Genomic DNA, 25,069 nt, shown 5'->3' with positions numbered 1-25,069 from the left:
ACAAACAATATTATTTTATTTTTAAATACAAGTCGTATCTGGAAGGACGACTTCGATATCTTATCATTGGAATCAATCCCAAATGTAAGCTATTGAAAACGTTCTACATACCTAGCTCAAGTGTTATATATATTGAAATAGTTGAAAACAACTGGTATTTTTAAAAGTCTCTCTCTCTCTTCAGCTGTTTTTTTTAAATATTGTAACCAGGTCGTGCACCTCGGAATAAGAAGAGAGAAAAGTATCCAAACAGTGCAGCGCCGCGCCGTGCCAGATCGAGTGGGAGTGCGGCGTGTTATTATCCTTTTCACATGTGAAAATAATGAGGCCATAATTAATGTAGGAAGAGAAACCCCGGCCTGGCATTTAACGTCTGACTCTCTTTGAAGTCGTCACCGCCTTTTGTCATCCACTTCACAGGTAAACCACTTGAATTGCGCTGGGATCCGCGTTGCAACCATTCAGTACACGACTGACCCCGCCTATCTACCTCACGTCACCGCAAGCAGTCTAGCAGTGCTGCCAAATCCTGTTCTATTTAAAGAATTGTCTCTGTTGTTTCTTTTTTTCCTAAGTGATAAATTTTTTATTGTTTTTCTTTTTTGTTTATTAATAGCTGATACCAGCCATGGGCGCTTGAAAAAAAAATTCTAGGGAGGGCTCAAATTCCTGGTTGCTATATTACGTTTGGTATTTTTTATTTGTATTAAGAAAATCTTAAGAAATTTAATACATTTTCGTGAGCCAGAAGGGGTCTCGGGCCCCACCCTGCCCTCCCCATCGGGCGCCCATGTCTGATAGCTATTAGTATTTATACGGTTTCTTACGAGTACAGTGAAATATGTACTTAACCTGCTTTGTAAGCACAACCCCGTTTTTATTATTATCATTATTGTTATTTTGGTGAATAACATAATGAAAAATTTCAAAATGTAAAAAGTAAACCAGGAAATATTTACAAAATGCTATTAAGTCAACTAATAACAGACTCTTATAAACCAGGAGTTTATTTCTCAAAATTACTGGTCTTGTAATGCTAGTGTAAAATATTTCAAAATATTGTACAATTGAATATACTATGAAATCATGACAAATCGGAGGTATCCCCATGAAATGAAATGAAATCTTTGAGTTTAACGTCCCACGATTATGCCCCTTCGACCAAAGGAGAAGAATGATTGAGGCAAGTGAATTAAGGTGAAAAGAATTAGTGGAATGAGAAAGTAGGAGGAAACGGGAGTAACCCGAGAAAACTCATTAATACGATGTTGTCCACCACAAACTTACTTGTCCGGGTATTGAACCACGGACCAAATGTACCAGAGGTAAGCACTCTACCATTGAGCCCACTCTGCCCCCTCCCCATTAGTATTTAGAAATGACCTTTAATATTATTCTAGAATTTCTACTTCATGATATTTTACGACTTGTAAAACAATATTACAAGACTTGTTGCTTTGGGAAATAGGCCACAGAAATTTGGGTGCAGAGTTTATGACGTCATAGGGGTTGTTGGGTGCCCTAATTTTAAACATTATACAAAAGGTCTTGCAAATAATTATTACACTGGTCTACATCAATTTTGCTGACTGGAGGCTATCAGCTGTTCTTTAATAATTCGAGTGTGCTAAATCCAAAAATGAAATCCGTTTTTCTCTATCACGTCAGGTACTTTCACAAAATGAAATTTTATCTAATATTTCATGTATGCTTTAGAACCATTAATCATAACGTAGTTCTACAAGATGTCACAAGATGGCAGCACATTCACTGTTACGTTTAATTTTATTTTTACGAGTTAATATCATGTTGAATTAAAATTGAAGAGGATATTACGTATGTAAAGGGTTGAAATAAAGGAGCACTCGCAGGGTGCTGCTGAATTTTTATGCAGGGTGACGAATTACGAGGCACTCTTTGCTTATGGAAAACATGGCGAGTTAATAGATTGCGAAAGGTGTGCAAGAATTTTGTAGAAATTTTGCAAACATATACTGATCTGGTTATTTCTAGTATTGGTGCGCTGTATTGGTGTAGTGATATCTACAGGATTACAGCTATTGTAGTGTAGACTACACACATTTTGATCAAGTTGGCAGCTGTACCGAGTTTAAATAACATTACATCTATTCGTAGAAAGTGTAAGAACGATCCGAATATATTTTGCTATATTTGTGGTTCTTTCACAACCCGAAACAACGAACAAATATTTCGGAATTTATACGAAAAGTGTATCATGCATATTTCGGAATTCAATTGGGCGACCAAGATAAACCATGGGCACCACATAAAGTATGCAGGACTTGTGTAGAAAATCTCAGACAATGGAGCAAGGGTCGAAGAACAAGCCTTAGTTTTGGAATCCCAATGGTGCGGCGAGAGCAGCAAAATCATGTAAATGACTGCTGTTTCTGTATAGTAAATGTATCTGGTATGAGCAGGAAATCTAAACATACTATTCAGTATCCTGATCTTTACTCTGCTAGAAGACCTGTTCCTCACAGTAATGAAATTCCCATTTCTACATGCAGCACGTTTGCAAGTTCCAGTGATGATGACGATTGCCCTGTCAACACAATACAGAACGTAGTGACGAGGATTTTGTGGTGTCTGATGAATGGAATTCATGCAAACCCTTCACTCAATCAGAATTCAATGATTTAATTCGCAACCTTGCTCTACCAAAAGCATCAGCAAAATTGCTGTGTTCAAGACTAAAAGAAAGGAATATGTTGCACCAGGAAAACTATCATATATCGGGACAAAGAGAAGCATCTATTACAATATTTTCAAAAATATGAAGAACTTGTGTATTGTTCAGATATAAAAAGACTAATTGAAGCTATGGAATGTGATTATGATGCGAATGAATGAAGGCTCTTTATTAACTCTTCGAAGAGGAGTTTAAAGTGTGTATTGCTGCATAATAGCAATAAGTTGGCATCCATTCCTGTTGGTCATCTTTGCTTTATTTGTTTATGGGACAGCCGTGCAAGGAATGAACACTGGGTATGAAGATTGTGGCCTGCCAGAGTAGATTTTGAAGTGGGAGTGAAAATCATCCAGAATGAACCGCTTGTTGACCCTAAGAAAGTGTTACTCCCTCCACTACACATAAAGCTGGGATTAATAAAACAGTATGTAAAATCTTCGAATCAGGATGGTGCTTGCTTCAAATTCATTTGCTCGAAATTTCCTGCATTGACACAGGAGAAAATGAAAGCTGGTATTTTTGACGGCCTCCAGATAAGGTTGCTAATGAAAGATAAAGAGTTCTTGCAAACCATGAACCCCACAGAAAGAGATTCATGGGATGCTTTTTGTGCCGTTGTTACAAACTTTCTTGGAAATTTTAAAGCGGACGACTACGAGGAACTTGTTAACAATTTGTTGGCCACATTTCAGAAGTTAGGAGTACATATGAGTATGAAGCTTCACTTCCTACACAGCCATCTAGACTATTTTCCTTCTAATCTTGGTGCCCTTAGTGAAGAACAGGGTGAACGATTTCACCAGGATATCAAAACCATGAAGAACCGGTATCAGGGAAGGTGGAACGAAAACATGATGGCGGACTATCGCTGGTGCTTGCAGCGTGACGTTCCGGACGCCATTTACTCCAGAAAATCAAAGAAACGAAGATTTTTGCCTAAATAGGTAAGCACGCTGTGTTATTTGGTTGTGTGCATTTATCAGCTTGAGGTCGTAAATGAAATTAAAAAATGTATTGAATTTGCTTAACTTTCTATCAAGTCTAAATTCATTATGACAAATAGGTTCGTAAAACTACTCCATACGTAATATTCTGGAACCATAAACATCAAATCGTATATATATATATATATATAGTATATGTGTAATGGGTATCAGTAACTTTATCGTAACTTGTTCCGTATTTATATTTAATATTAAAGCAATAGTACAATATTTAATGTAAGTTTCTTACTAAGATATATGGAACAAATAAGAAATTCTGTCAGTGTAAGTATGATCAGATTGTGTAAAATTCTGACGTGATAGGCAAAAACTAACTACACCACTGGAATCAGCGACCTCGATTTTTAAAAAAATAAGTCAAATACCTCAGTCAGCAGAAAAGAAGTTTTCATATGTAGACCAGTGTTATTAATTCATATGATAGCGTGCTGAAGACATTAATTATTGAGCATACTTTCTACAATTTTGATATTGTTTATTGCCTCTAAGCTTCTCACTGAAATTTAAAAAGTGTGTGGGGGGGGTTGAACTTAACAAGGAGCATTAGTGGAATCTTACGACGCCATACTTCGCCACCTTTGTAAGTGGGTTTCCATTTAATATGGCGTTAAACACAGAGCATTAAGATATTATTAATATTAGTGGTTGATTTGAATTTATCGTTCCTTCCCAGCAATGAGGCTACATGAGACAAGACCAAGACCTCCCTTTTCAAATGGAATCTGAACCACTACTCGGGTTTGTATGCGACATAAGCATTCCGATTGGGAATCGAACGCAAGATCTTGTGCATAGAAAGTATGTGCTCAGCTAGTTGGCTGTGACGAGAAGGTATTATTATTGTTATTATTATTAGTAGTAGTAGTAGAAGTAGTAGTAGTAGTAGTAGTAATAAAAATGAAATGAAATCTTTGAGTTTTACGTCCCACGGTTATGCCGTTAGGCTAAAGGAGATGGTGATGATAAGTATACTAACGAATGAAATGGTGGAATGAAGAAAGTGGGAGGAAACGGGAGAATCCCGAGGAAACCCATGCACACGGCGTTTGTCAACCACAAAGTTCGCCATCGTGTGATTGGCTACTTTTGTTTCCGCCATTATTGTTGGCTCAAAAATATTGCAATCTTATTGGGCGGAGTGGGCAGAGTAGGGGTGGTGAAACTGTGACGTATGGCTTCAAGATTTTGTTGTAAGGGCAGATCCTCTATTAGATGATCCTTGCAATAATCATTACATCTATAATACACAGTGTGTAAAATTCCTTCTTTTTTCTTGCACACGATTGTATGTACACAAAACACGTAACTATTTCTCTGAGCCATATTTTATCCACCAATACCTCTGTGCTTCACGGTGGCTCAGTGGTATCCTCTGTGGTGTAGTCGAGCGGTTCGAGACTTTAGGCGAACGATCGCAAGAAGAAGGCCAATGTGAGTTCTATAAAATAACATCTTTGAGTTTAACGTCTCACGATTATGACGTTAGACTAGGAAAACGATGATTTAGGCAAGTGAATGATGGAAAATTGGTGAAATGACAATGTTGGAGGAAATGGGCCTATCACGAAAAAACCCACGAACACGATGTTGTCCAGCACAAACTTATGGGTCAAACCAGGGACCTCATGCACCAGAGGTAAGCGCTCTACCAGTTCTACTAAAGAACGGAATGGGGCCGTTGGACGGTGGCTCAGTGGTAGCCTGTATGGTATAGACGAGCGGTCTGGGGCGTTAGGCTGATGATCGTAAGGAGAAGTTCATTTGGGGTTTGAGTCCCTCTGTAGTAGCAAGGGTGTAATTTTAACTACCCTCGATGTTTCTGCGATCATGTCCTTGTCATTTTTATTTACGTAGAATATTGAAAAAAATATTAATTAGAAGGCATTAAGACAAATGTTCCGTCCGATAAAATAAAATACGTAAAAAATAAAAAATAAGTAAAGCACTGACTTCTGGTGTAAAAGAACCCAGACCATGTGAGTTTGTATCGACAACACTGTGATCGTGATTTTTTCGGGGTTCTTCCCTTTCTTTCCAGATTTTTTCGGGGTTCTTCCGTTTCTTCCCAGATTTTTTCGGAGTTCTTCCGTTTCTTCCCAGATTTTTTCGAGGTTCTTCCGTTTCTTCCCAGATTTTTTCGGAGTTCTTCCGTTTCTTCCCAGATTTTTTCGGAGTTCTTCCGTTTCTTCTCAGATTTTTTTGAAGTTCTTCCGTTTCTTCCCAGGTTTTTTCGAGGTTCTTCCGTTTCTTCCCAGATTTTTTCGGGGTTCTTCCGTTTCTTCCCAGATTTTTTCGGGGTTCTTCCGTTTCTTCCCAGATTTTTCGGAGTTCTTCCGTTTCTTCACAGATTTTTTCGAAGTTCTTCCGTTTCTTCCCAGATTTTTCGGAGTTCTTCCGTTTCTTCTCAGATTTTTTCGGGGTTCTTACGTTTCTTCCCAGATTTTTCGGAGTTCTTCCGTTTCTTCTCAGATTTTTTCGAGGTTCTTCCGTTTCTTCCCAGATTTTTTCGAGGTTCTTCCGTTTGTTCCCAGATTTTTTCGAGGTTCTTCCGTTTGTTCCCAGATTTTTTCGAGGTTCTTCCGTTTCTTCCCAGATTTTTTCGGAGTTCTTCCGTTTCTTTCCAGATTTTTTCGGAGTTCTTCCGTTTCTTCTCAGATTTTTTCGGAGTTCTTCCGTTTCTTCTCAGATTTTTTCGAGGTTTTTCCGTTTCTTCCCAGATTTTTTCGGGGTTCTTCCGTTTCTTCCCAGATTTTTTCGGAGTTCTTCCGTTTCTTCTCAGATTTTTTCGGAGTTCTTCCGTTTCTTCCCAGATTTTTTCGGAGTTCTTCCGTATCTTCTCAGATTTTTTCGGAGTTCTTCCGTTTCTTCCCAGATTTTTTCGGGGTTCTTCCGTTTCTTCCCAGATTTTTTCGGGGTTCTTCCGTTTCTTCCCAGATTTTTTCGGAGTTCTTCCGTTTCTTCCCAGATTTTTTCGGAGTTCTTCCGTTTCTTCTCAGATTTTTTCGGAGTTCTTCCGTTTCTTCCCAGATGTTTTCGGAGTTCTTCCGTTTCTTCCCAGATTTTTTCGAGGTTCTTCCGTTTCTTCCCAGATTTTTTCGGGGTTCTTCCGTTTCTTCCCAGATTTTTTTCGGGGTTCTTCCGTTTCTTCTCAGATTTTTTCGGAGTTTTTCCGTTTCTTCTCAGATTTTTTCGGAGTTCTTCCGTTTCTTCCCAGATTTTTTCGGAGTTCTTCCGTTTCTTCTCAGATTTTTTCGGAGTTCTTCCGTTTCTTCCCAGATGTTTTCGGAGTTCTTCCGTTTCTTCCCAGATTTTTTCGAGGTTCTTCCGTTTCTTCCCAGATTTTTTCGGGGTTCTTCCGTTTCTTCCCAGATTTTTTCGGGGTTCTTCCGTTTCTTCCCAGATTTTTTCGGAGTTCTTCCGTTTCTTCTCAGATTTTTTCGGAGTTCTTCCGTTTCTTCCCAGATGTTTTCGGAGTTCTTCCGTTTCTTCCCAGATTTTTTCGAGGTTCTTCCGTTTCTTCCCAGATTTTTTCGGAGTTCTTCCGTTTCTTCCCACATTCTCATTTCATTAATTCTTTTATGATATTTTCCTTTCATTAATCATCCGTCTCCTTTACCTTAAGATTATAACTGAGGAACATTAAAAAAAATCATTTACTTCTCGTTCGTTATGTGGCCAGCATGTCCATAGACCCTAACAGCACAATCGCATAGCAGGCATATGCCTATCATGTTCCCTCAGGTACATGGGAATGTGCCCAGTATGTGCTTCATGTACCTCTGAGAGAGAAATCATATGGATGACAAGTAATAGTCACAGTCTATGTCCGCCCCTAGGCACATGCCTGACATGTTGAGAGATAAATTGTTGCGGTCTTTTGAATTTGACTAATCAGAGTGCTTCTTTAACCGCGTATATTCGACGATAACCGTTTGGAAACAGATAAAATCTGCTCGCCATGTAATTTTATAACAAAATGATGAGTGTCTATTTACTTTATTTCATGGTTCTTCCATATTCACTTTCAAATGATCGGCGATAGTTGCCATCTAATAAAGTGGATGCGTTTGTTGCTTCTAGTACACAATCGCTTAGAAAAAGAAGCAACAAATGCATCAAATGTGGGAGATGAATTTAGAATCCTAAATGGTGCATGCCTAGCACATCTTGTGCTGTTAGGGTATCTGAAACAGTATGTACTCAAAGGACATACCGAGAACTTGACAGATATATGTTCCAAGTGACTACATAAAAACAAACGACTGTTAGAGTGCGAAACTGAGCAAGGTATATAAATGCTATATTTGTGGTACATAGTTGCAAATATCAATTAGGTGTAGCAAGTACCTAAAACTGTAGGTAGCTGAAGTACATACTTAGCACATGAATATCATATGTGCCAAGTGTCGGATACCTAAAAAGTAGCTGGGACACCTAAATGGAACATGCCTAGCACATCTTGTGCTGTTAGAGAGAGTCCCGGGTTCGGTGTCTGCCGGAACACTTCTGAAATTTAAACGTCTTACAGTGTTTTCATTATATATCATACTATAAATGTGAGTGTCATATAGCCTTGGGGGTGGAACGGACACGGAACACAAACCTAATCAAGCAAAGGTTTGATTTAATTTGAATACGGTTAATAGTAGTCCTAAAATTATTATGCATTTTTTTATTATTATTATTATTTCCTTTCTTTCGAAATAACGCGCAAAGAGCACGAAATGGAAGAAGTAATAATACTTGTATTCTACTAGTCACTACAAGAATAACGTAACAATTTATGTTAATGCTTTATATTTAATGATATTTTCTATCTATTGAGTTAGAAACACTGCTACTACAAAGCGGCAAGATAGAATGCATTTCTAGGCGATGCGAGGTGACCGCGACAGACTGTGTGGTGCGGCAGAGATCTCGTGGAGTCGAGTGCAATCACAGCAAGAAGCTACCATAAGCAGACAGCGGGTACCCAAAATACAATGTGGAGAAAGCGACGTGTTGCGCGGGTTGCGCTGTTAGCCTGTTTTGCGCTGGTTCTTGTTTACTATTCTACGCAGACGCACATGCTCCGATACAGGCGGCGCAAAGTAAGTCATTTCCAATTTTTCTAATTTCTTCACGTAGTTTATTTTTTTGTCTGTAATTAATTACCGAAGTTTATTAGGTATTAATTGATTGACTTACGGTATTATTTATTCCGTGATTGAACCGGTACTTGTATTTGCGAGGAGAAAGTCTACAATTGAAATCGGGATCTTCGCTGGGAATCGAACACTGAACCTTCAAACGTGCTAGCTACTAGATCAAGGAAGAAGGCTCATAGTTTATAATTAATATCATAATGATTAATATACACGTTTACATTCCGCATATTATTAAAAACTGAGATAAGCAAACTGCAAGTTTTACAAAAAAAAGAAAAGAAAAAAAGGAAAAAGAAAAAAGAAAAGAAAAACAAAAGAGAGCTTTGCTTTAGGAAGTCTACACTAAGCTTGTGTCCAACCAGATGGCATCTAGCTTTGTGATATGTGGTCAGCACATGGGTTCCTATTATATTTAATAATATGATTTACTAGACCGAAGTAGATTGCCTTTTAATTTCAAATTACTTCTTAATATTTTTTTGCAAATTATTTAGTCCGTGATGAACGATCAACATCGAAAGATTACACAGCCTGAGAATCGAACACAGGATCATACAGAAGCAAAGAACGCTCATAACTTTTCGGCTATTCGAGCATTGATTCTTCTTGTTATTAGTGTATTATTCAAGAAACAAATATAGGGGAAAACGTATTGATTAAATTGTAATAGCTACACAACAATTTTGTTTGTTAAATTGCAGTCGTACACGTTCTCCGTGTTTAGCCTCCCTCTTGGCTACTATATGGGTAGCGTACGGCGCTAAAGATCCGGGTTCAATTCCGTGTGGGAGCTCATGTAGTTCGAACCGCGTTAAGTTGTAGGTCCACATCTCAAATATTCTCGCCGCTGAAAGGGACGCTATACTCCAAATCGTGCAGCGAACGTTTTCCATATTCGCACAAACTAGTATAGGGTCGACGACGGGGGAAAGGGGGTGATGAGAGTGACCGCACCCCCAAGAGCTACCCTTTTTCTTCTAAGTTCATTTGGTTTAGTGATACACATAACCTCCTCCTAGCTTACAGTAGCTTCGTAGAGTTCCCTGTAAATGACACAGATATCACTAGAAGTTTTTAAACTGATTAATATTACACTACTTATTCAGTTCAAAATCTCTTATCGTCTCGAATTCTGTCGAGGAATTTAAACTCAAAATATGTAAAACGATAATCATGCCTGTTGTTCTGTATTGTTGCGAAACAGTCGCTTACTTTAAGGGAAGAACGCAAACCACAAGTATTTGAGAATAAAATCCTGAGGCGAATATTCGGACTCAAGAGGAACTGGAATGGGAAATGGCGGAAGCTTCATATCGAGGAAATACATAATTTATACCGTTTACTGAACATTGTTAGGGTCATCAAGTCTAGGAGGCTTAGGTGGGCAGATCATGTAGCTAGGACGGAAGAAAGTAGGAACACTTTCAATGTCTTGACTAGAAGACCAATCGGAAAACGACCATTAGGAAGACCTAGGCGCAGATGGGAGGACAATATTAAGATGGATCTCGCAGAAATAGGAATACAAAGTAGAAACTGGATCCAATTGGCTAAGGATTGAAGTCAGTGGAGAGCTTTCGTGAACGCGGCATTGAACCTCCGGGTTCCATAGACCATAGGCGTAGAGTTAGTTAGTTTTTTAGTTAGTTAATATTACACGAGTTTATTCTCTTTTTTTGGTAAAATTCCGTATTTTTAGCCTACATTAACCTTCCAGAAAGTGATCATCCATCCCGTCCAAAAGAGAATTCTGAGTACGCAAATGGTCAGAGACACACTACAATATATAAAGTCAAGCAAAAGTTTTGAAGATTTGAACCTCGGTTATGTCTCATACATCAATACAGCACTTTGTTGTATAAATAAAGAACAAAAAATAAAACAAAAGAAAAGAAAATATAATTTTGCCCTTATTTCTGACACAAGTACCGGTATCACATTTGATCTAGATGAAGCCAAGAAACACGTTAAAATGCATGAAAATGAGATGTGTGAATCCATATATCAATATTAAGAGAGTACTTTTAATATATAATTAGAAAAGTGAAATACAACACAAATCAATCCCATCCTGCTCCCCTTCTCCCCCTTCCCCCCCAAGAGAAACTAAGAGAAGAGAAATTGTAGCGAAGGGTGATATTTGGCATATTCCCAATTGCCATAGATATTTTAACGCTATTCATTTTATGGGATGTTTTCAATCCACAATTATTTAGTTTCAGTAGCTGTCACGAAGCCAAAAATGTGTATCTTTGTGTCATTAGCCAAATAACAAAGTGTATGGTTCATCACCATCATCTTCACCTTCCTGAGGTTTCTTTTCTTTTCTTTTTTTTTCTTTTTTTTTCGCCCTCTTCTTGCTTTGCCCTCAAGCGTACCGATTAGCCTTTTAGATATTTTCCATGCAAGCACCTTCACTTCATTATTCTATGTTCCTCGTTTGTATAGCCTAACCTAACTAAATTAATCTCATTTCTACGTTTCTTTACGTATCAATTATGTTTTTCTCAAAACTTTATACCTCAGTTGCTATTTTCTGACTGTGTCAGTGAACAATATTGTGATTCATATAATACGACCGGCAAAATAATGATTTTATTGATTTTTGACTTTCTAATTCCATCCGTATTACTGTAAAATACTGAAAAACTTTGAACTGTTGTATGAAATATTAACATTTAAATAATTTATTTATTAGAAATACATGAAAATAATTGCAATTCTTCTCCGTTTACTCTACGCTTCATAAAACAAGAATTTTAGGAATGATTAAAGAAATGGATCAAAAGATTACGACCTTGGCCAAGAATTATTTTTTTCTATCAGGTGTCATAAGTTTTTAAATGACCCTTAAATTGAGATTTCTTTTCTTTTTTCTCTTTTCTTTTTCTTTTCTTTCTTTATTCTTTTGTTTTCTTTTCTTTTTCCTTTACTTTCTTTTTCTCTTTTCTTTCTTTTCTTTTGTTTTCTTTTCTTTTTCTTTACTTTCTTTTTCTTTCTTTTTTTCTTTTTCTCTTTTCTTTCTTTTTCTTTTGTTTTCCTTTCTTTTTTTCTTTCTTTTTCTTTTCTTTTCTTTTCTTCTTTTGGGAAATAAGCACATCATACTGAGTTAAGTGATAGTTTGGGTTTGGCCCCACTATGTATAGTTCTCCAGATATAAGGCCTACAAAAAAATTTTTGATTGAAATATATTAGTGTCTTTTGGATCAAGAGCTACAAAATTTTTGAACGTTCTCTACAAACAAATTGTTTGAAGATTATTTAAGTTCAGTTCTTGCATGTTACTAAATGTTAAAGTTCATTATTTTGAGCTAGATTTAAGTGCCTATTTTTTTTTGGGGGGGGGGAGTCTATTTCTTGAATGATAAGCTTCTATTATTATTTGTCAATATCAAATTTTAATATCAGTTCGGATATCGCACAATCCTTTCGGTTACCATCGTAACGGTCAGAAGAGGTGGTTCTTTTTATTTTTTCTGAAAATTACAATTTACATAAAGATTGGTTTCTTTTGAATGATTGTACCTAATAATCGATTACAGTTCAATAGAAGTTTATGTTTTTTGAGTTGCATCTTTTCTAACATTGTGCTTTCTTAACTGGAAAATGCTGATCCACCCATGTTCAAGCTCATTACATCTCATTGAGTCCTATTTGTTTATCAAACAATAAAAGACAAGTTGCTTTATGTTGCAGTACAATTACAGCGAGGGTCAGGAGTCGCTTTCAACAGTAATTATTTAGTTCATAATTAACTAAAGTAGCAGTAGTTGATTGACTTAAGCAATGTGTTATGGTTTGGATGTTTGTTACAAGAAGTGATTTTATTACAAACATAAACCTTAATTAACAATTTACATGGGGACGATGGTTTATTGATAGAGTGGCCCCTGGTTCCCCGGCCAAGTAAGTTCGTAGGGGACAATATCGTGCCCGTAGTTTTTTTCGAGGTACTAACATTTCCTCCTATATTATCATTCTACCAATTCCTCCATCATCATTCACTACTTTAAGAGGCCTAATTGCTGCGAAATTAAAATACTGCTAATTTTACAGTAATTGTGTGATATCTTCAAATAGATAAAATATAATCGAAATGTGGAACAAGAGCGTGCTAGACAATATTATTTAGCATGAGGTACCGTTATCACGAGTCACCTAGTAGCTTTCCTTTTGCAGCCACTTAAAAACGCGAAAATAAATGTCGATTTTCTAAACGCCTGGAAATCGAAAGCAGATAAGTGAGTTGTGATAACGGTATCGCGTATAAAATAATATTCTCTAGCGATCTCTTGCTCCACTTTTCGATTATATTTTATCTATTTGAAGATATCACACAATTACTGTAAAATTAACGGTATTTTAATTTCGCCACGATGGAGCCTCTTAATCATCGTCTCCTTTAGCCTAGAGTACATTAAATGTGGGATGTTAAACTGAGAGATTTAATTTCATTTTCATTTCATTTCAAAAGTAAGTTTATAACGAACAGAAAGTTGTGAAAGGATAAAAAGATACGATCGTACTTCAGAAATGATGCTTACATAATCACAATTATCAAAGATCTGACTGAGTTATTTATGCAGCTTTTCCTGTCTGGGAAATAATGAAAGACAATGTTCTTTCTGAAGAAAAAAAAATACATATCTAGAGCATTTAAACAGCATATTTCTCCTTCATTTGGTAAATTATCATCCAACAACATTAGTGATGTAATACTGTATATTTTTCCCCTAGCAGCAGAGACAGCTTGCAAACCGATTGCTGTGATTTTTTATTGGAAGTCGGTAAGCTTGCATCCGGCTTGATTGAATTCATGGAGGCAACGAAGTTACAACCTTGCATTTCAGTGTTCCATTCAAGCTTGTCGCAAGCGTTTTACGCTGTCGGCAAGTCAACAGCCAATGAACAGCCAGTGATGCTATGACGCTCTGCCAAGGATTTAAAGTATCGCTTGCAAGTATAACAAAAGGCAGCTCGTATGAAAGCACCCGTTGAAAGGGCAATCGTAGAAAGCCAAAAGCCAAGCACGCGCCAACTGGCCGAAATGCAATGAAAACTATAAAGGATTCTTTGAACATTAGATTTAGGTAATTTTATATAACGAAAACCGTCGTAGCAGTTCTTTTTTTATGAGCCTGAATCGCTCCAACGCCATCTGTTAGCGACCAGGTGAACTACGTGGTCAGCGCATTACGTCATCCTGTCTTAAACAGGCGTATCAAGAGCTCTCTGTAGAGCTGTCTTTTATTCATGTGGCTCCCCAGTTTGCCTCACCACGCTGAATGGGTGTGAAAATAGGGAAACGCCGGCCGAGAATCGAACCCAGGACCACGCGAACGTGAGTTCAACGCTGTAACCACTAAACTAGAGTGTCCTTAACTCAACTTAATGTTACAATATAATTTAAAATTTGTCCATATGCTTAGCGTTTAACGGGAAGAAATGTTCACAGATGAGACATCTACGGATCGATATATCTCGTTAAACTGAACAAAATGATTGGGTGAATGGATATTCTCATGCGTAGTCTTCGAGAAAGTCGAAAAAGCGACCTTAATCCTTTCGTTAACCTAAATATTGATGACCACTGTATCTATTAAGATTTACTCATCAAGCTGTTTATTATGACAATAGCAAGGCGAGAGTACACTATATGGTTAATAACATAGACGTATAGCTCGAAATTATGATAAATTCTTAAACTTTATTTATTTATTTGTTTGTTTAATTATAACATTATCCAAAGATAAGATATCAGTGGATAGAACACATCGACGTGAATGAAATGAAATGATTCAGAGGATACTCTGAAGCGACAAAAGCAGATTTTTTATGGCACTAAACATTGTCATTTGTTTGAAATAATAATTAATAATTGTCATTCTGCTAAAACATATTTTATTTATACAAAAAATACACTATAGTAGCATCTTGTATATATTTTATTGTTTATTTTTTTCTAATAAAGACTTGCATACTCCTAACAGCGACATACACATATTCGTAACAGTGACATAAATACTTCTAACAGTAGCATACATACTTGTCACAGTGTCATGCATATTTCTAACAGTGACAAATGCTTCTAACGGAGACCCCCCATACTCCTAATAGTGACATAAATACTCCCTATACTGGTATACATACTCGCAACACTGTCATACGTACCTCTAACAATGACATAAATACTCCTAACGGAGACACACGCTCACATCTAATAGTCGCATAAATATTCTAACAGTGGGATACATGCTCATGACAGTGTCATATATACTTCTAACAGTGACATAAATACTCGTAACGGATACATACATACACGCACTCCTAACATTGGCATAATACTCGTGACAGTGTCATACATACTTCTAACAGTGACATAAATACCCCTAATGGAGACACATATACTTATATCGGTGACAAATACTCCCTACAATGTTATATACATGACAGTGTCATACATACTTCTAATAGTGACATAAATACTCTTAATTGTGACATAAATGCTCTAACAGTGAAATATCTACTCGTGATTTTGTCATACATACTTTTAACAGTGACAAATACTCGTAACGGATACATACACACACTCCTAACATTGGCGTAATACTCGTGACAGTGTCATACATACTTTTAACAGTGACATAAATACTCCTAACGGACACACACACATACACACTCCTAGCAGTGACATAAATGATCTTAATAGTGGTATACATATTACTGGGGTAAAATGGATCTGAAAAGGTAGGGGGATGCATGATGTCACACCGTCCCCTGTGCCTATCTTTGCTCATTGAATTTTTTTTTAGAAAGTGGGGGGACGCCATAGATATTTTATGGAAGTGGGGGACGGCGTCCCCCAGCGTTTTCCCTCACTTTTACCCCTGCTTGTAGCCCTAATTTCATACTTTAGCATTCTATTTTTGTCAAATGCTTTTTTTTTTCACCGTCTATTTATAAATCCGTTTACTAACAACAGAAGCTTCTAAAAGCATGAATACTCTCTTTAGTTTTGGCAATAAAACACACTTCGTTCGCGTGGCATTACACACCTCCAAATCGTTTCTTCCTTCTTTTCCATATACGTATATCTAAACAAATATAATACAAGTTTTTCACACAATCATAATGCATTGTTCACTGTCTTTTAAACATCGCTAACTATTGCATCATTGCTAACATGAGTGTCCATCACATCAAAAAAATTACGTAACTTTTAAATGGCTGGATCGTTTGCAATTTGTTGTGTAAACAAGTTTTGTTTGTATACATAAGCTTCTTTTTTTTTTACTTGTTTCTTAAAGAATACTTTTCTTTTAAGTGTGCGCATCCGTGAAGCGATACATGCTTACATATGTAAAAAGATGTGGAAAAATAATATGTAATTTGATTTTTTTTCCCAGGGGATGAAGCTGTCAAATGAAAGTGTGATTTCTAAAGATATATTACCCTGTATTATACAGAGCGGCCCAAAAGTAGGTGTACAGTATCATACTGATCAGCTCATTACATTTTATATCATTTCTTAATTATCCATCAGATAGACCTTGTTTCTTTGTTATTCGTTCTTACCGATCCGAAGCCAATAAACCCATAAACTAGAATGTTATACTTGATCACTATTATATATAGGTCTATAAGGGCGGATCTAAGGGAGGCTATAGGGGCTATAGCCCCACTTCACTCTCAGGTATACACTGAATAAAATGGACTTTAATACTGTTTTACACTGGATAAAGCGGCAAACTATGGTTTAGCCCCTCCCTTGATCATTCCTGGATCCCCCACTATATATAATAGTGTCCAATGGTAGGTATACACCCCTGCATTGATCAAGTATAACATTCTAGTTTATGAGTTTATTATATATATACCAGGTGGTTCATTTGCGCCGTACAATAGTGAAGTTGGACAACCAACCATACAGTGAAGTAAGCTGGGTTGTCTAAATCCAAGAGGTAACATGCTTACAAAAGCACTTTATCTTCGTATAAAAAAAAAAAAAAATATTATCATACATTTAAGAATTATATTGGAGACATCATGCGAGTCGTTTTCGCAGATACTAAAGGAAACAAACTATATTCGTATAGCATAAGAGACGTGGAAGTTGTTTAGAAATTATTACTGCTCCAAGAAACATATAGATTTAACAACAATCTACATTTACGGTAAATGAGGGAAAAGGAAGAAAGAAAGAAAAGAAAGAAAGGAAAATAACCCAAACGTCCGTGTCAAGAATCTGCTAAGGAAGGTTACGTATTTCATCAATTATTCCGTGACAAAAGATATGTTGCATCAATCTTGAGTTATTGTTCATAATTAAGTCTAGCCGAAATTCTAAAAAAAATAAATAAAAAAAAATAGCAATTAGTAATCAACGCACTGATCTAATTTGTTCACCAATTAAACAAACAAAAACCTTATTTAGACAACCTAAACTAGTACAGCTATAATTTCCAATTAGAAAACGGCAGTGGGTTTCAAAACAGTCACGTAATAAGACATCTTCTATTTAAAATAAATAACCTCTTGCTAAATATCTAAATCTTCAATTCCAACTTAATCATGAAATCTCTTCTTTCATTTAACTGACTTAATTTACATATGTATCGAACACATCAGTATGAACATTGGGAATACAGTACAATTAAGACATATACAAACAATTTTAGCTATTAAATAATAAGATTACCCGATCGTAATTTGCTGAAAGCTCTAAAGTAACATGCATACAGAAACAATGATAGAGAATTCTAGCATATAAGCCAGTGGCGTATTTACGATTTTGTTTCGGGGGGGGGGGGGCTTTGCCTGAAAATGTGAAAATTCTGCAAGGTACTTCATACACTTTACTATAGTAAGTAAGATTTCGGGGGGCTTAATCCCGGAAGCTCCCCCTAAATACGCCACTGATAGGAGTATTTGGAGAACATTTGGCTGGTTCCAGTGAATAACCGGCTAAGTCGGAAAAAGTAAATTTTACAGGAGAGCAGTTTAAAGGTAAATTTTACAGCAGTTACCTGGTTAATTTTAACCGTACGCTGTAACTTCCTCAATTTTAAGAATTCGCCTTAGCCGCTTCTACACAATGTAGAACTCACCAAAAGAAGCTTATACCTGTAAAATCTAAATTTTCAAAAAAAAAAAAAAAAAAAAAAAGGAGAAAAATGACAGTTGGTTATTCACTGGAACCAGGCATTTGTAGATGTTCATGTCCATTCTCTATACCTACTGCAAATTCCATGCGTATAGTTTATTCCACCACCAACAACTTAATTTGAAGCAGTGTTGTCATAGGCTGCTGGTGAAATATCATACACAAGTGTCTAAAATTGTACGTAGTTTCATAGGTTGAATTTTAAATAATCTACACTATACCATGTTAAACATTTATGTTCATCCCATTTGCGAATAGTAATTAAACTAGTATGTGCACAGGATATAGGAACTTAGACGATTTGTATTAACAAAACGTAAGAAGACAATAAGTTAATATCCAGGAACGCAATTTTGGTGCGTGTATGTATAGTTCTATAATACCAAATTATGTGCATTTTTACATAATTTAGCTTAACACAGACACATACACCTCAACGAAAAGAAGATGTTGTATTCGTTGTGGCTTGTTCGCTAATCTTCTCTAATGTTCGGTTCGGTATAAAAGCGACTGAAAAATCATTCAATAAAGCTTCAGGAATAAAATAAACTACATCTATTTACATTAATCGTCTTCGAAAACGTGTATTCACATATGTTTAAAATAATATAGACTTATATTTCGAATTAACAAAACATTTCACGCTGGCAAATTACTAACCAAATCAAAATTACGAAACTGAATTACATTTCCTAATGTTTCGCATGCTGCTAATCAATCGTTAAATCATTACAGCAATTAATATAACAATAATAACATCACAAATGACCATCATACTTTTGTGTGACGCTTATTTTCTACCTCATAGGGTCTACCAGCTTGCGATGACTTGTACGTTTGTAGTTGTAATTTAGGTTTATTTCTAGAGACACGTACCAATGAAGCTAATAAAGCAAGACAAAAATATTTGTGACTTTATTCGTAATATAAGTGCTCAAAATGGTTGTCCGTTAAGCCTTCTGCACGGAATTAAACATTGTATTGGCATGTACTCTTCGCTGGTGTCACAGAGACACATGCGTGAATAATTCTTTGTTGTAGAAACTCACAGCTTTCAGGTTCCGATTTATCTCTTGCTCCTTAATGTAGCCCCACAGGAAAAAATCAACAGGGGTTAAATTTGGGGATCGTGGTGGCCACGCGATAGGATGAATTTTATATACAGGGTTGTGCAGGAAATGGTGGGTCTAGTTTTGGTATAAAACTTTTACCTAGGTAATATTTTCAGAGTGCATCGAATGACAATACATTACACTTTACAATCAGAAGATACATTTCACTTTACCACATGTTCAATATGTCCGCCGATAAACTTTTCAAAATGAATAGTCAGTGATTTCCCAAAACGCGGCGACACATATTATAAACGATCTCATTGTATGCCTTAATAGCTTGCGTTTCAATTTGCATCGCATTGTCCGGATGTTTGTTGAATATATTTTCCGTAAGAAATTCTCAAAGGAAAAGAAGTTATAGGTATTCAAATCTCGGTTGTTTGTTGGCCACGGTTTGTCCACAATGGGACATATTTGGAAACGGATTTAAAACTACTCGTTCTCCAAATGTTTCATAATAGAAATCAAGTACAGTGTCCTACGCGTGTAGTCTTGCCCCGTCTTGCGTAGTCCATTGTGTATTTGAAGAGTAAGTCTGTTTCGTGAAAGTGCACGATGAAGTTGTCTCAAAGCATCTTTAGTTATCATTCACAATTCATTGTCTTCTCAAAAAGAAAGATCTAATTGTGATGGTTTTTCGTGACCCGAAAAGGAAACACTGAACCCTCTCTTTTGAACTTTTTATGCAGCTTATGTACTGTTTCACCAAATGAAGCCCACTTTATCTTAAAATGACCATGAAACCGTCTTCCACAACATTTTTTTTGTTTCAAGAAACAAAAAAATAACACTATTTGCAAACGCTTTTAAATAGATTATCTATCTCAAACCGTCAGTTTTGTTTCACTGACCATCTAGCAGAAGTACATCAACCTTTAAAAAAAACTGACCATCTAGCAGAAGTACATCAATCTTTTTTTAAAAAAAAAGTATTAACTTCAGAGGCAATACTATACATTGTACACACATCCACACAGTAAAACTTATACCTAAAACTCAAAAATTTACTTTTACAGCAAACCCCAAATCATTTTGTATACCACCCTGTATACAGTGGTGTCAACCTGGAACTTTATAAAATCTCATCTTTGAAAATCAGAAATTACCAATTTGCTCTTTATTTTCCACGTGCTCTACAAGTTATAACATTTTCAAAATGTATAAAATATCAAAATTGCCGGTTGCGTCCCCTCATGTATTTTTAACAAAACTTTTATTATAAATACACATCCCATTATTTATCTTCAACGATTTGCTTAGTTATTGTCTTCTAATTCAGTAGCGTACACAGAATTTCATCAAGCAGGGACACTAAGTTTCGCCTATTTAAGATTCGTCTTATAACTTAATGGGAATTGAATTTATATATGAAAGATTTCGAGATATAGTCATCGTATTTTAACAATTGTAATCCTACTCTGTTTTCTTTCCTTGTAAGGGAAATATCTCAAAACGCTGAAACAAAGCTTTAATTATTTTAAAAGAAAAGTCTAAATACCAAATACCATGTCTCTAACCTTAATGGATTTCGAGATATGGCTATCTTATTTTAACAGTTGCAAACCCAACTACTATTTCGAGCTACATCTTTTCTGGGGCCACGTGGCTCAACGGTAGAGCGCGTAAATCTGGTGCATGTTGGTCCCTCGTTTGATCTCCGGCCAAGTAGGCTTAAGTTTGTGGAGGACAGCATCGTGTCCGTGGGTTTTCTCGGGGTATTCCCGTTTCCTCCCACTCTCTCATTCCACTGAACCTTCCATCATCATTCATTTGTCTTAATCATCGTCTCCCTTACCCTAAAAGACATAATCGTGGGACGTTAAACTGAAAGATTTCATTTCATTTTTTTCCCTTCAAAGGAAAATATAAAAAAAAAAAAACGCTGAGACACACATATAATTATTTTAAATGATAATCCTATGGAAAACAATTGTAATCCCATCCTTTTTTCTTCATCGCCTTTTTTGTCTTACCTTCTAGGGAAATATCAAAAAACGAAGTCCGTATACCAAATTGCACGTCTATGCCCTAGAGAGATTCGCAGATATGGACATTGTACAATAATAATTGCCATCCCTATTTCTCGCCTGTCCTCGTTGAATTCCCCCCAAAAATTTTCCTTAGTGGTACCTCAAGTAACAAATCCTATACACTATCAAAATTTCAAGTTTCTATCGTTAAGGATTTGGCCTGGGTTGATCAATCAGTCAGAACTTCTTTTATTTATAAAGACTTTTAGGGAAAAAAATAAGTTGGTAAAACTATAGTTAATTTGTAAATTTGTGTAATAATATTCATATTCATATTCATATCATCTTTACTGAAGAAACCTCAGAGGACATCCAAAGCATTACAATCGTCAGATCTTAAAGTTACAGATTAAAATCATAAAGAATATTTACAAAAAGGTAAAAGGTAATAAAAACTGCAGTAGAGCAAAATCATGTTTTCAAAACCACATTTTGCAAGGCGATGTCGTACGTTGAAGTTCGTCAAAGGTGGATTCAACCTTCGAAGTTAATGTAAATTCAGGTGTTTTCTATACATGTTTTAACATAGTAAATGTTTGCATAGCCTACTATCTTGCACAACTGGGAATGGATTTAAACCTCGAAACCGCTCCTTGCGTACTCCACTGATGCAGGGTATTCATGTAGATGGAAATTCTTAGGAGGTCCGAACGCGGCAAAATTAAAATACCGCTAATTTTACAGTAATTATGTGATATCTTCAAATAAATAAAAGATAATCGAAAAGTGGAACAACAGCTCGGCAGACAATATTATTTTACATGAGATACCGTTATCACCAGTCACTTATCTGCTTTTGATTTCCAGCCATTTAGAAATTCGACATTTATTTTTGCGTTTATAAATGGCTGCAAACAGAAAGTTACTAGGTGACTCGCGATAACGATACTTCATGCAAAATAATATTGTGTAGCGCGCTCTTGTTTTACATTTCGATTATCTTTTATCTATTTGAAGTTATCATATAATTACTGTAAAATTAGCGGTATTTTAATTTCGCAATGATTAGACTTCTTAAAAGAAATGATATTCTAAATTCTAAATAACTTGATATCGAGATTCGTCACATTCTTTTTTGTTATCGAATATTTATAAAAAGGTACAAGAAAAGAAAGAAGAAACAATTCACAAATGAGCGAGAAATTGTAAAAACCTTTTTCGTAAGCTTTTTGTTTCGTACGACTTCAGGAATCATCTCCTGAAGTTTTTGCGCACCAGAATTTTGAAACATCCTCTTCTTTGTAGGCTCTTCTTAACCTTCTGGATTTCTCAACTTGTGCGTTTTTATTGTTTTTATTACTTTGTATGGCAAAAATATAATTATGCATGCAACAGCATTGTTACTCTTTCTTACCCTGTGGGCGTTTACATAACATTGATGTCATACATAATGTCTTCTGGGCGTGACTTGCATTGTTCCAGACACCATATGAGCTTTAATACATACATTCAATCACAACTAAGTTTTTTTTTTTCCTTCATTGGAACTTAGTTGATGCAATGGTCATATGATTGCTACTTTTTTTTTTTTTTTGCACTTTCTTTTCATTTTATTAAACACTGTAGCTATATAGACATCTATGAAATGTATGGTTAGCGTGAATAAGCAGCTGATGTGTTTAATTGATAAGCAGCTCGTGGCTTGGCGTTAGGCGGACTTCTTTTGTTTTTCAATGCTCTTGGCTGTAGGTGTAGCTACCAAACGGTAATGACTTAATAATATAATTCAATTGGCATTTAACATCCGAGCACGTAGCAATGAACAGAAAAAATTTAAAGGTTGAAGAACTGCCGGTTGTTCAGAAGCTTCAAGAGTCCTAGTCACTATGAAATGAATTACCAACACTTCGAAGGCAAATGTAACAGAAAAGAATCCATTTGTAATAGAATTTAGTCTATCTGCTTTATTTGGCCCTTCACTTCATTTTTCGTTTAAAAAAAAAAAAAAACTCACCAGAACAGTATCGTACGAAGAGCTCTCATATTTCTAGACAGAAAAGAAAACAGGGCACCCTGTGAGAATTCACAATACACAAATGTATCACAATATTTTGGGAATATATTCTCACATCAAAATAAGAAAAAAAAAAGTTCAAATGAACCTCTGCTCAAAAGTGAGTAGTTTCGGAGTTTATAGGGTGCCGAAAACGTGAAATAAGTGAACTTTAAAAGTTCATACCTCCACTACTATGGGATCTTGAAGAACTAAAGTCTTTCCAGCCTTAGAACAAAGTAGGCGTAAACAAAGCGCAATTAATTACTCCGCGGCTCACACGTGCTTCGGCAGCGAGAGACGTGAACAGCAAGATCGTCTGCTTACTTACTGTCGTCCCATAATTTCCAGACTATAAGGCTACAGTTTGTTGGTAAATAATTAACGAACTGACACTGACTACTGCTATGTTGGAGATATATATTTCTTAAATACTTATATAAACGAGATTGCCTCTATTCCTGTTGTCCTCTTTTGTTTTATAACACGAGACGAAAATGGATTATTGTCACACATCGTCGCCATGAAACTCTGCATTCTACAATAATTTTAAATGAGTGAGGAAGGCACGTGAACGCATACGCATGCGCAGTAAATACTATATGTCCAGATACGGGTGAGGTTGAAGTAAAGTTACATCTGTTGTTAAATATTATATATATTGCGCTTATTATCACAAAATGTAGGTTAAATTCAGATATTTATATTTGAAATTATTATTTTAGTAGGGATTATATTGCGGAAGGATACTAATACAGTGAGACCAACAACCAATCACTGGTCATCGACCCGCTAGTAGTCAGGTAGCTTTTTTTCTTATTTTGATATGAGGAATCTGTTCTCACAATATTGTGACGCATTTATGCGTATTCACAGTTACGCATTTGTTTCGTGCAGAAATATCAGAACTTATTAATTACAGTTGCATTTCGATATCTCGAACCGCGATAACTCGAATTCCTTGATAACACGATTTTTTTTAACATTTCCTTGAACTCTCTATAACTCATAATGTTAAAATAACCTCTTTAACTCGAATGTTAAAAAATTACAACCTCGATAAGTTGAATTTTGAGGGTTTCATAATCATATTTAAAAACCTCAGTAACTCGAACTTTCGTATCTGTCAACCTCTACGAGTCCAAGTTTGCCTCTGTAAGTCGAATTTCTCTTGATGTGACCTCGATAACTCGAAGCTATAGCTTTGTGCTTTTACGTAATTGTAATTGTTGCTTATGAGTACTGTAATTGTGTTTCACTCATGTCTAGTATTTTATTTTCACTAGTCTTCTTATTTAATTTAAGGAACTTTCACAACTTCGAATTATATAGGTTCAATGAATAAATCTTTCTATATAACTTTTATAAAATGTCATAATAAAGACGAATGTATTCATTATGTTTATCTCATGAAAGCATAATTAATGTACTATAGTTTACACTAGTTATTGCTCCAGGCCTTCGGCTCACTTTGCAAGTTACATGTACGTTTATGACATCTGTTGGCAGTAGGTAGGAGGCACCGCAGCTAGCGACAACTATTACCCTGATTGTGAACTATTAGGAATTATCCTACCTAACAGATAATAGTCGCACGGGCAGAATAATGTTAATGGAAAATATTTGAAATCTTTCAACCTGTAGGATACGCATGTCAATGAAAACTTTACCCCTGTTGTGTAGGCAGCCAACATTGTTGTAAATTACGAAGTGTTGCCTAATCTCTTAGGGGCTCTTGTTAAGCGTAACCCTTTCCCACCTCCACCCTGAGGGATACTAGGAGTATCGTACCCTTATAACTTTTTTTTTTAGATTAAGAGTTATATGCGTACCAAATTTGATTAGCTGTAGCAAGTTATTCCTACGGCTGCCTCTGGATAGCTGAAAACCAATTGAAACTGCAT

The 25,069-nt window shown here is 36.0% G+C and overlaps 1 protein-coding gene across 3 annotated transcripts in view; it reads left to right on the top strand.

Moving 5' to 3' along the window:
* The first annotated feature begins 8,614 nt into the window (after positions 1 to 8,614).
* Positions 8,615 to 25,069, top strand: part of LOC145685768 (polypeptide N-acetylgalactosaminyltransferase 16-like) — a 257,039-nt gene continuing 240,584 nt past the window's right edge. For all 3 annotated transcript variants that reach the window (XR_014131483.1, XM_081758290.1, XM_081758289.1), the window contains exon 1: positions 8,615 to 8,807. Coding sequence is in view for 2 of the 3 variants with exons in the window: in XM_081758290.1 (XP_081614416.1) it covers positions 8,700 to 8,807 (108 nt within the window). In the remaining variant the exon portion in view is untranslated. The remainder of the gene's footprint in view (positions 8,808 to 25,069) is intronic.

Source organism: Thermobia domestica, chromosome 5 (assembly GCF_964235325.1).
Source record: "Thermobia domestica chromosome 5, izTheDome1.hap1.1, whole genome shotgun sequence".
Taxonomy (NCBI): Eukaryota; Metazoa; Arthropoda; class Insecta; order Zygentoma; family Lepismatidae; genus Thermobia; species Thermobia domestica.
This window is presented reverse-complemented; position numbering and strand designations above follow the sequence as displayed.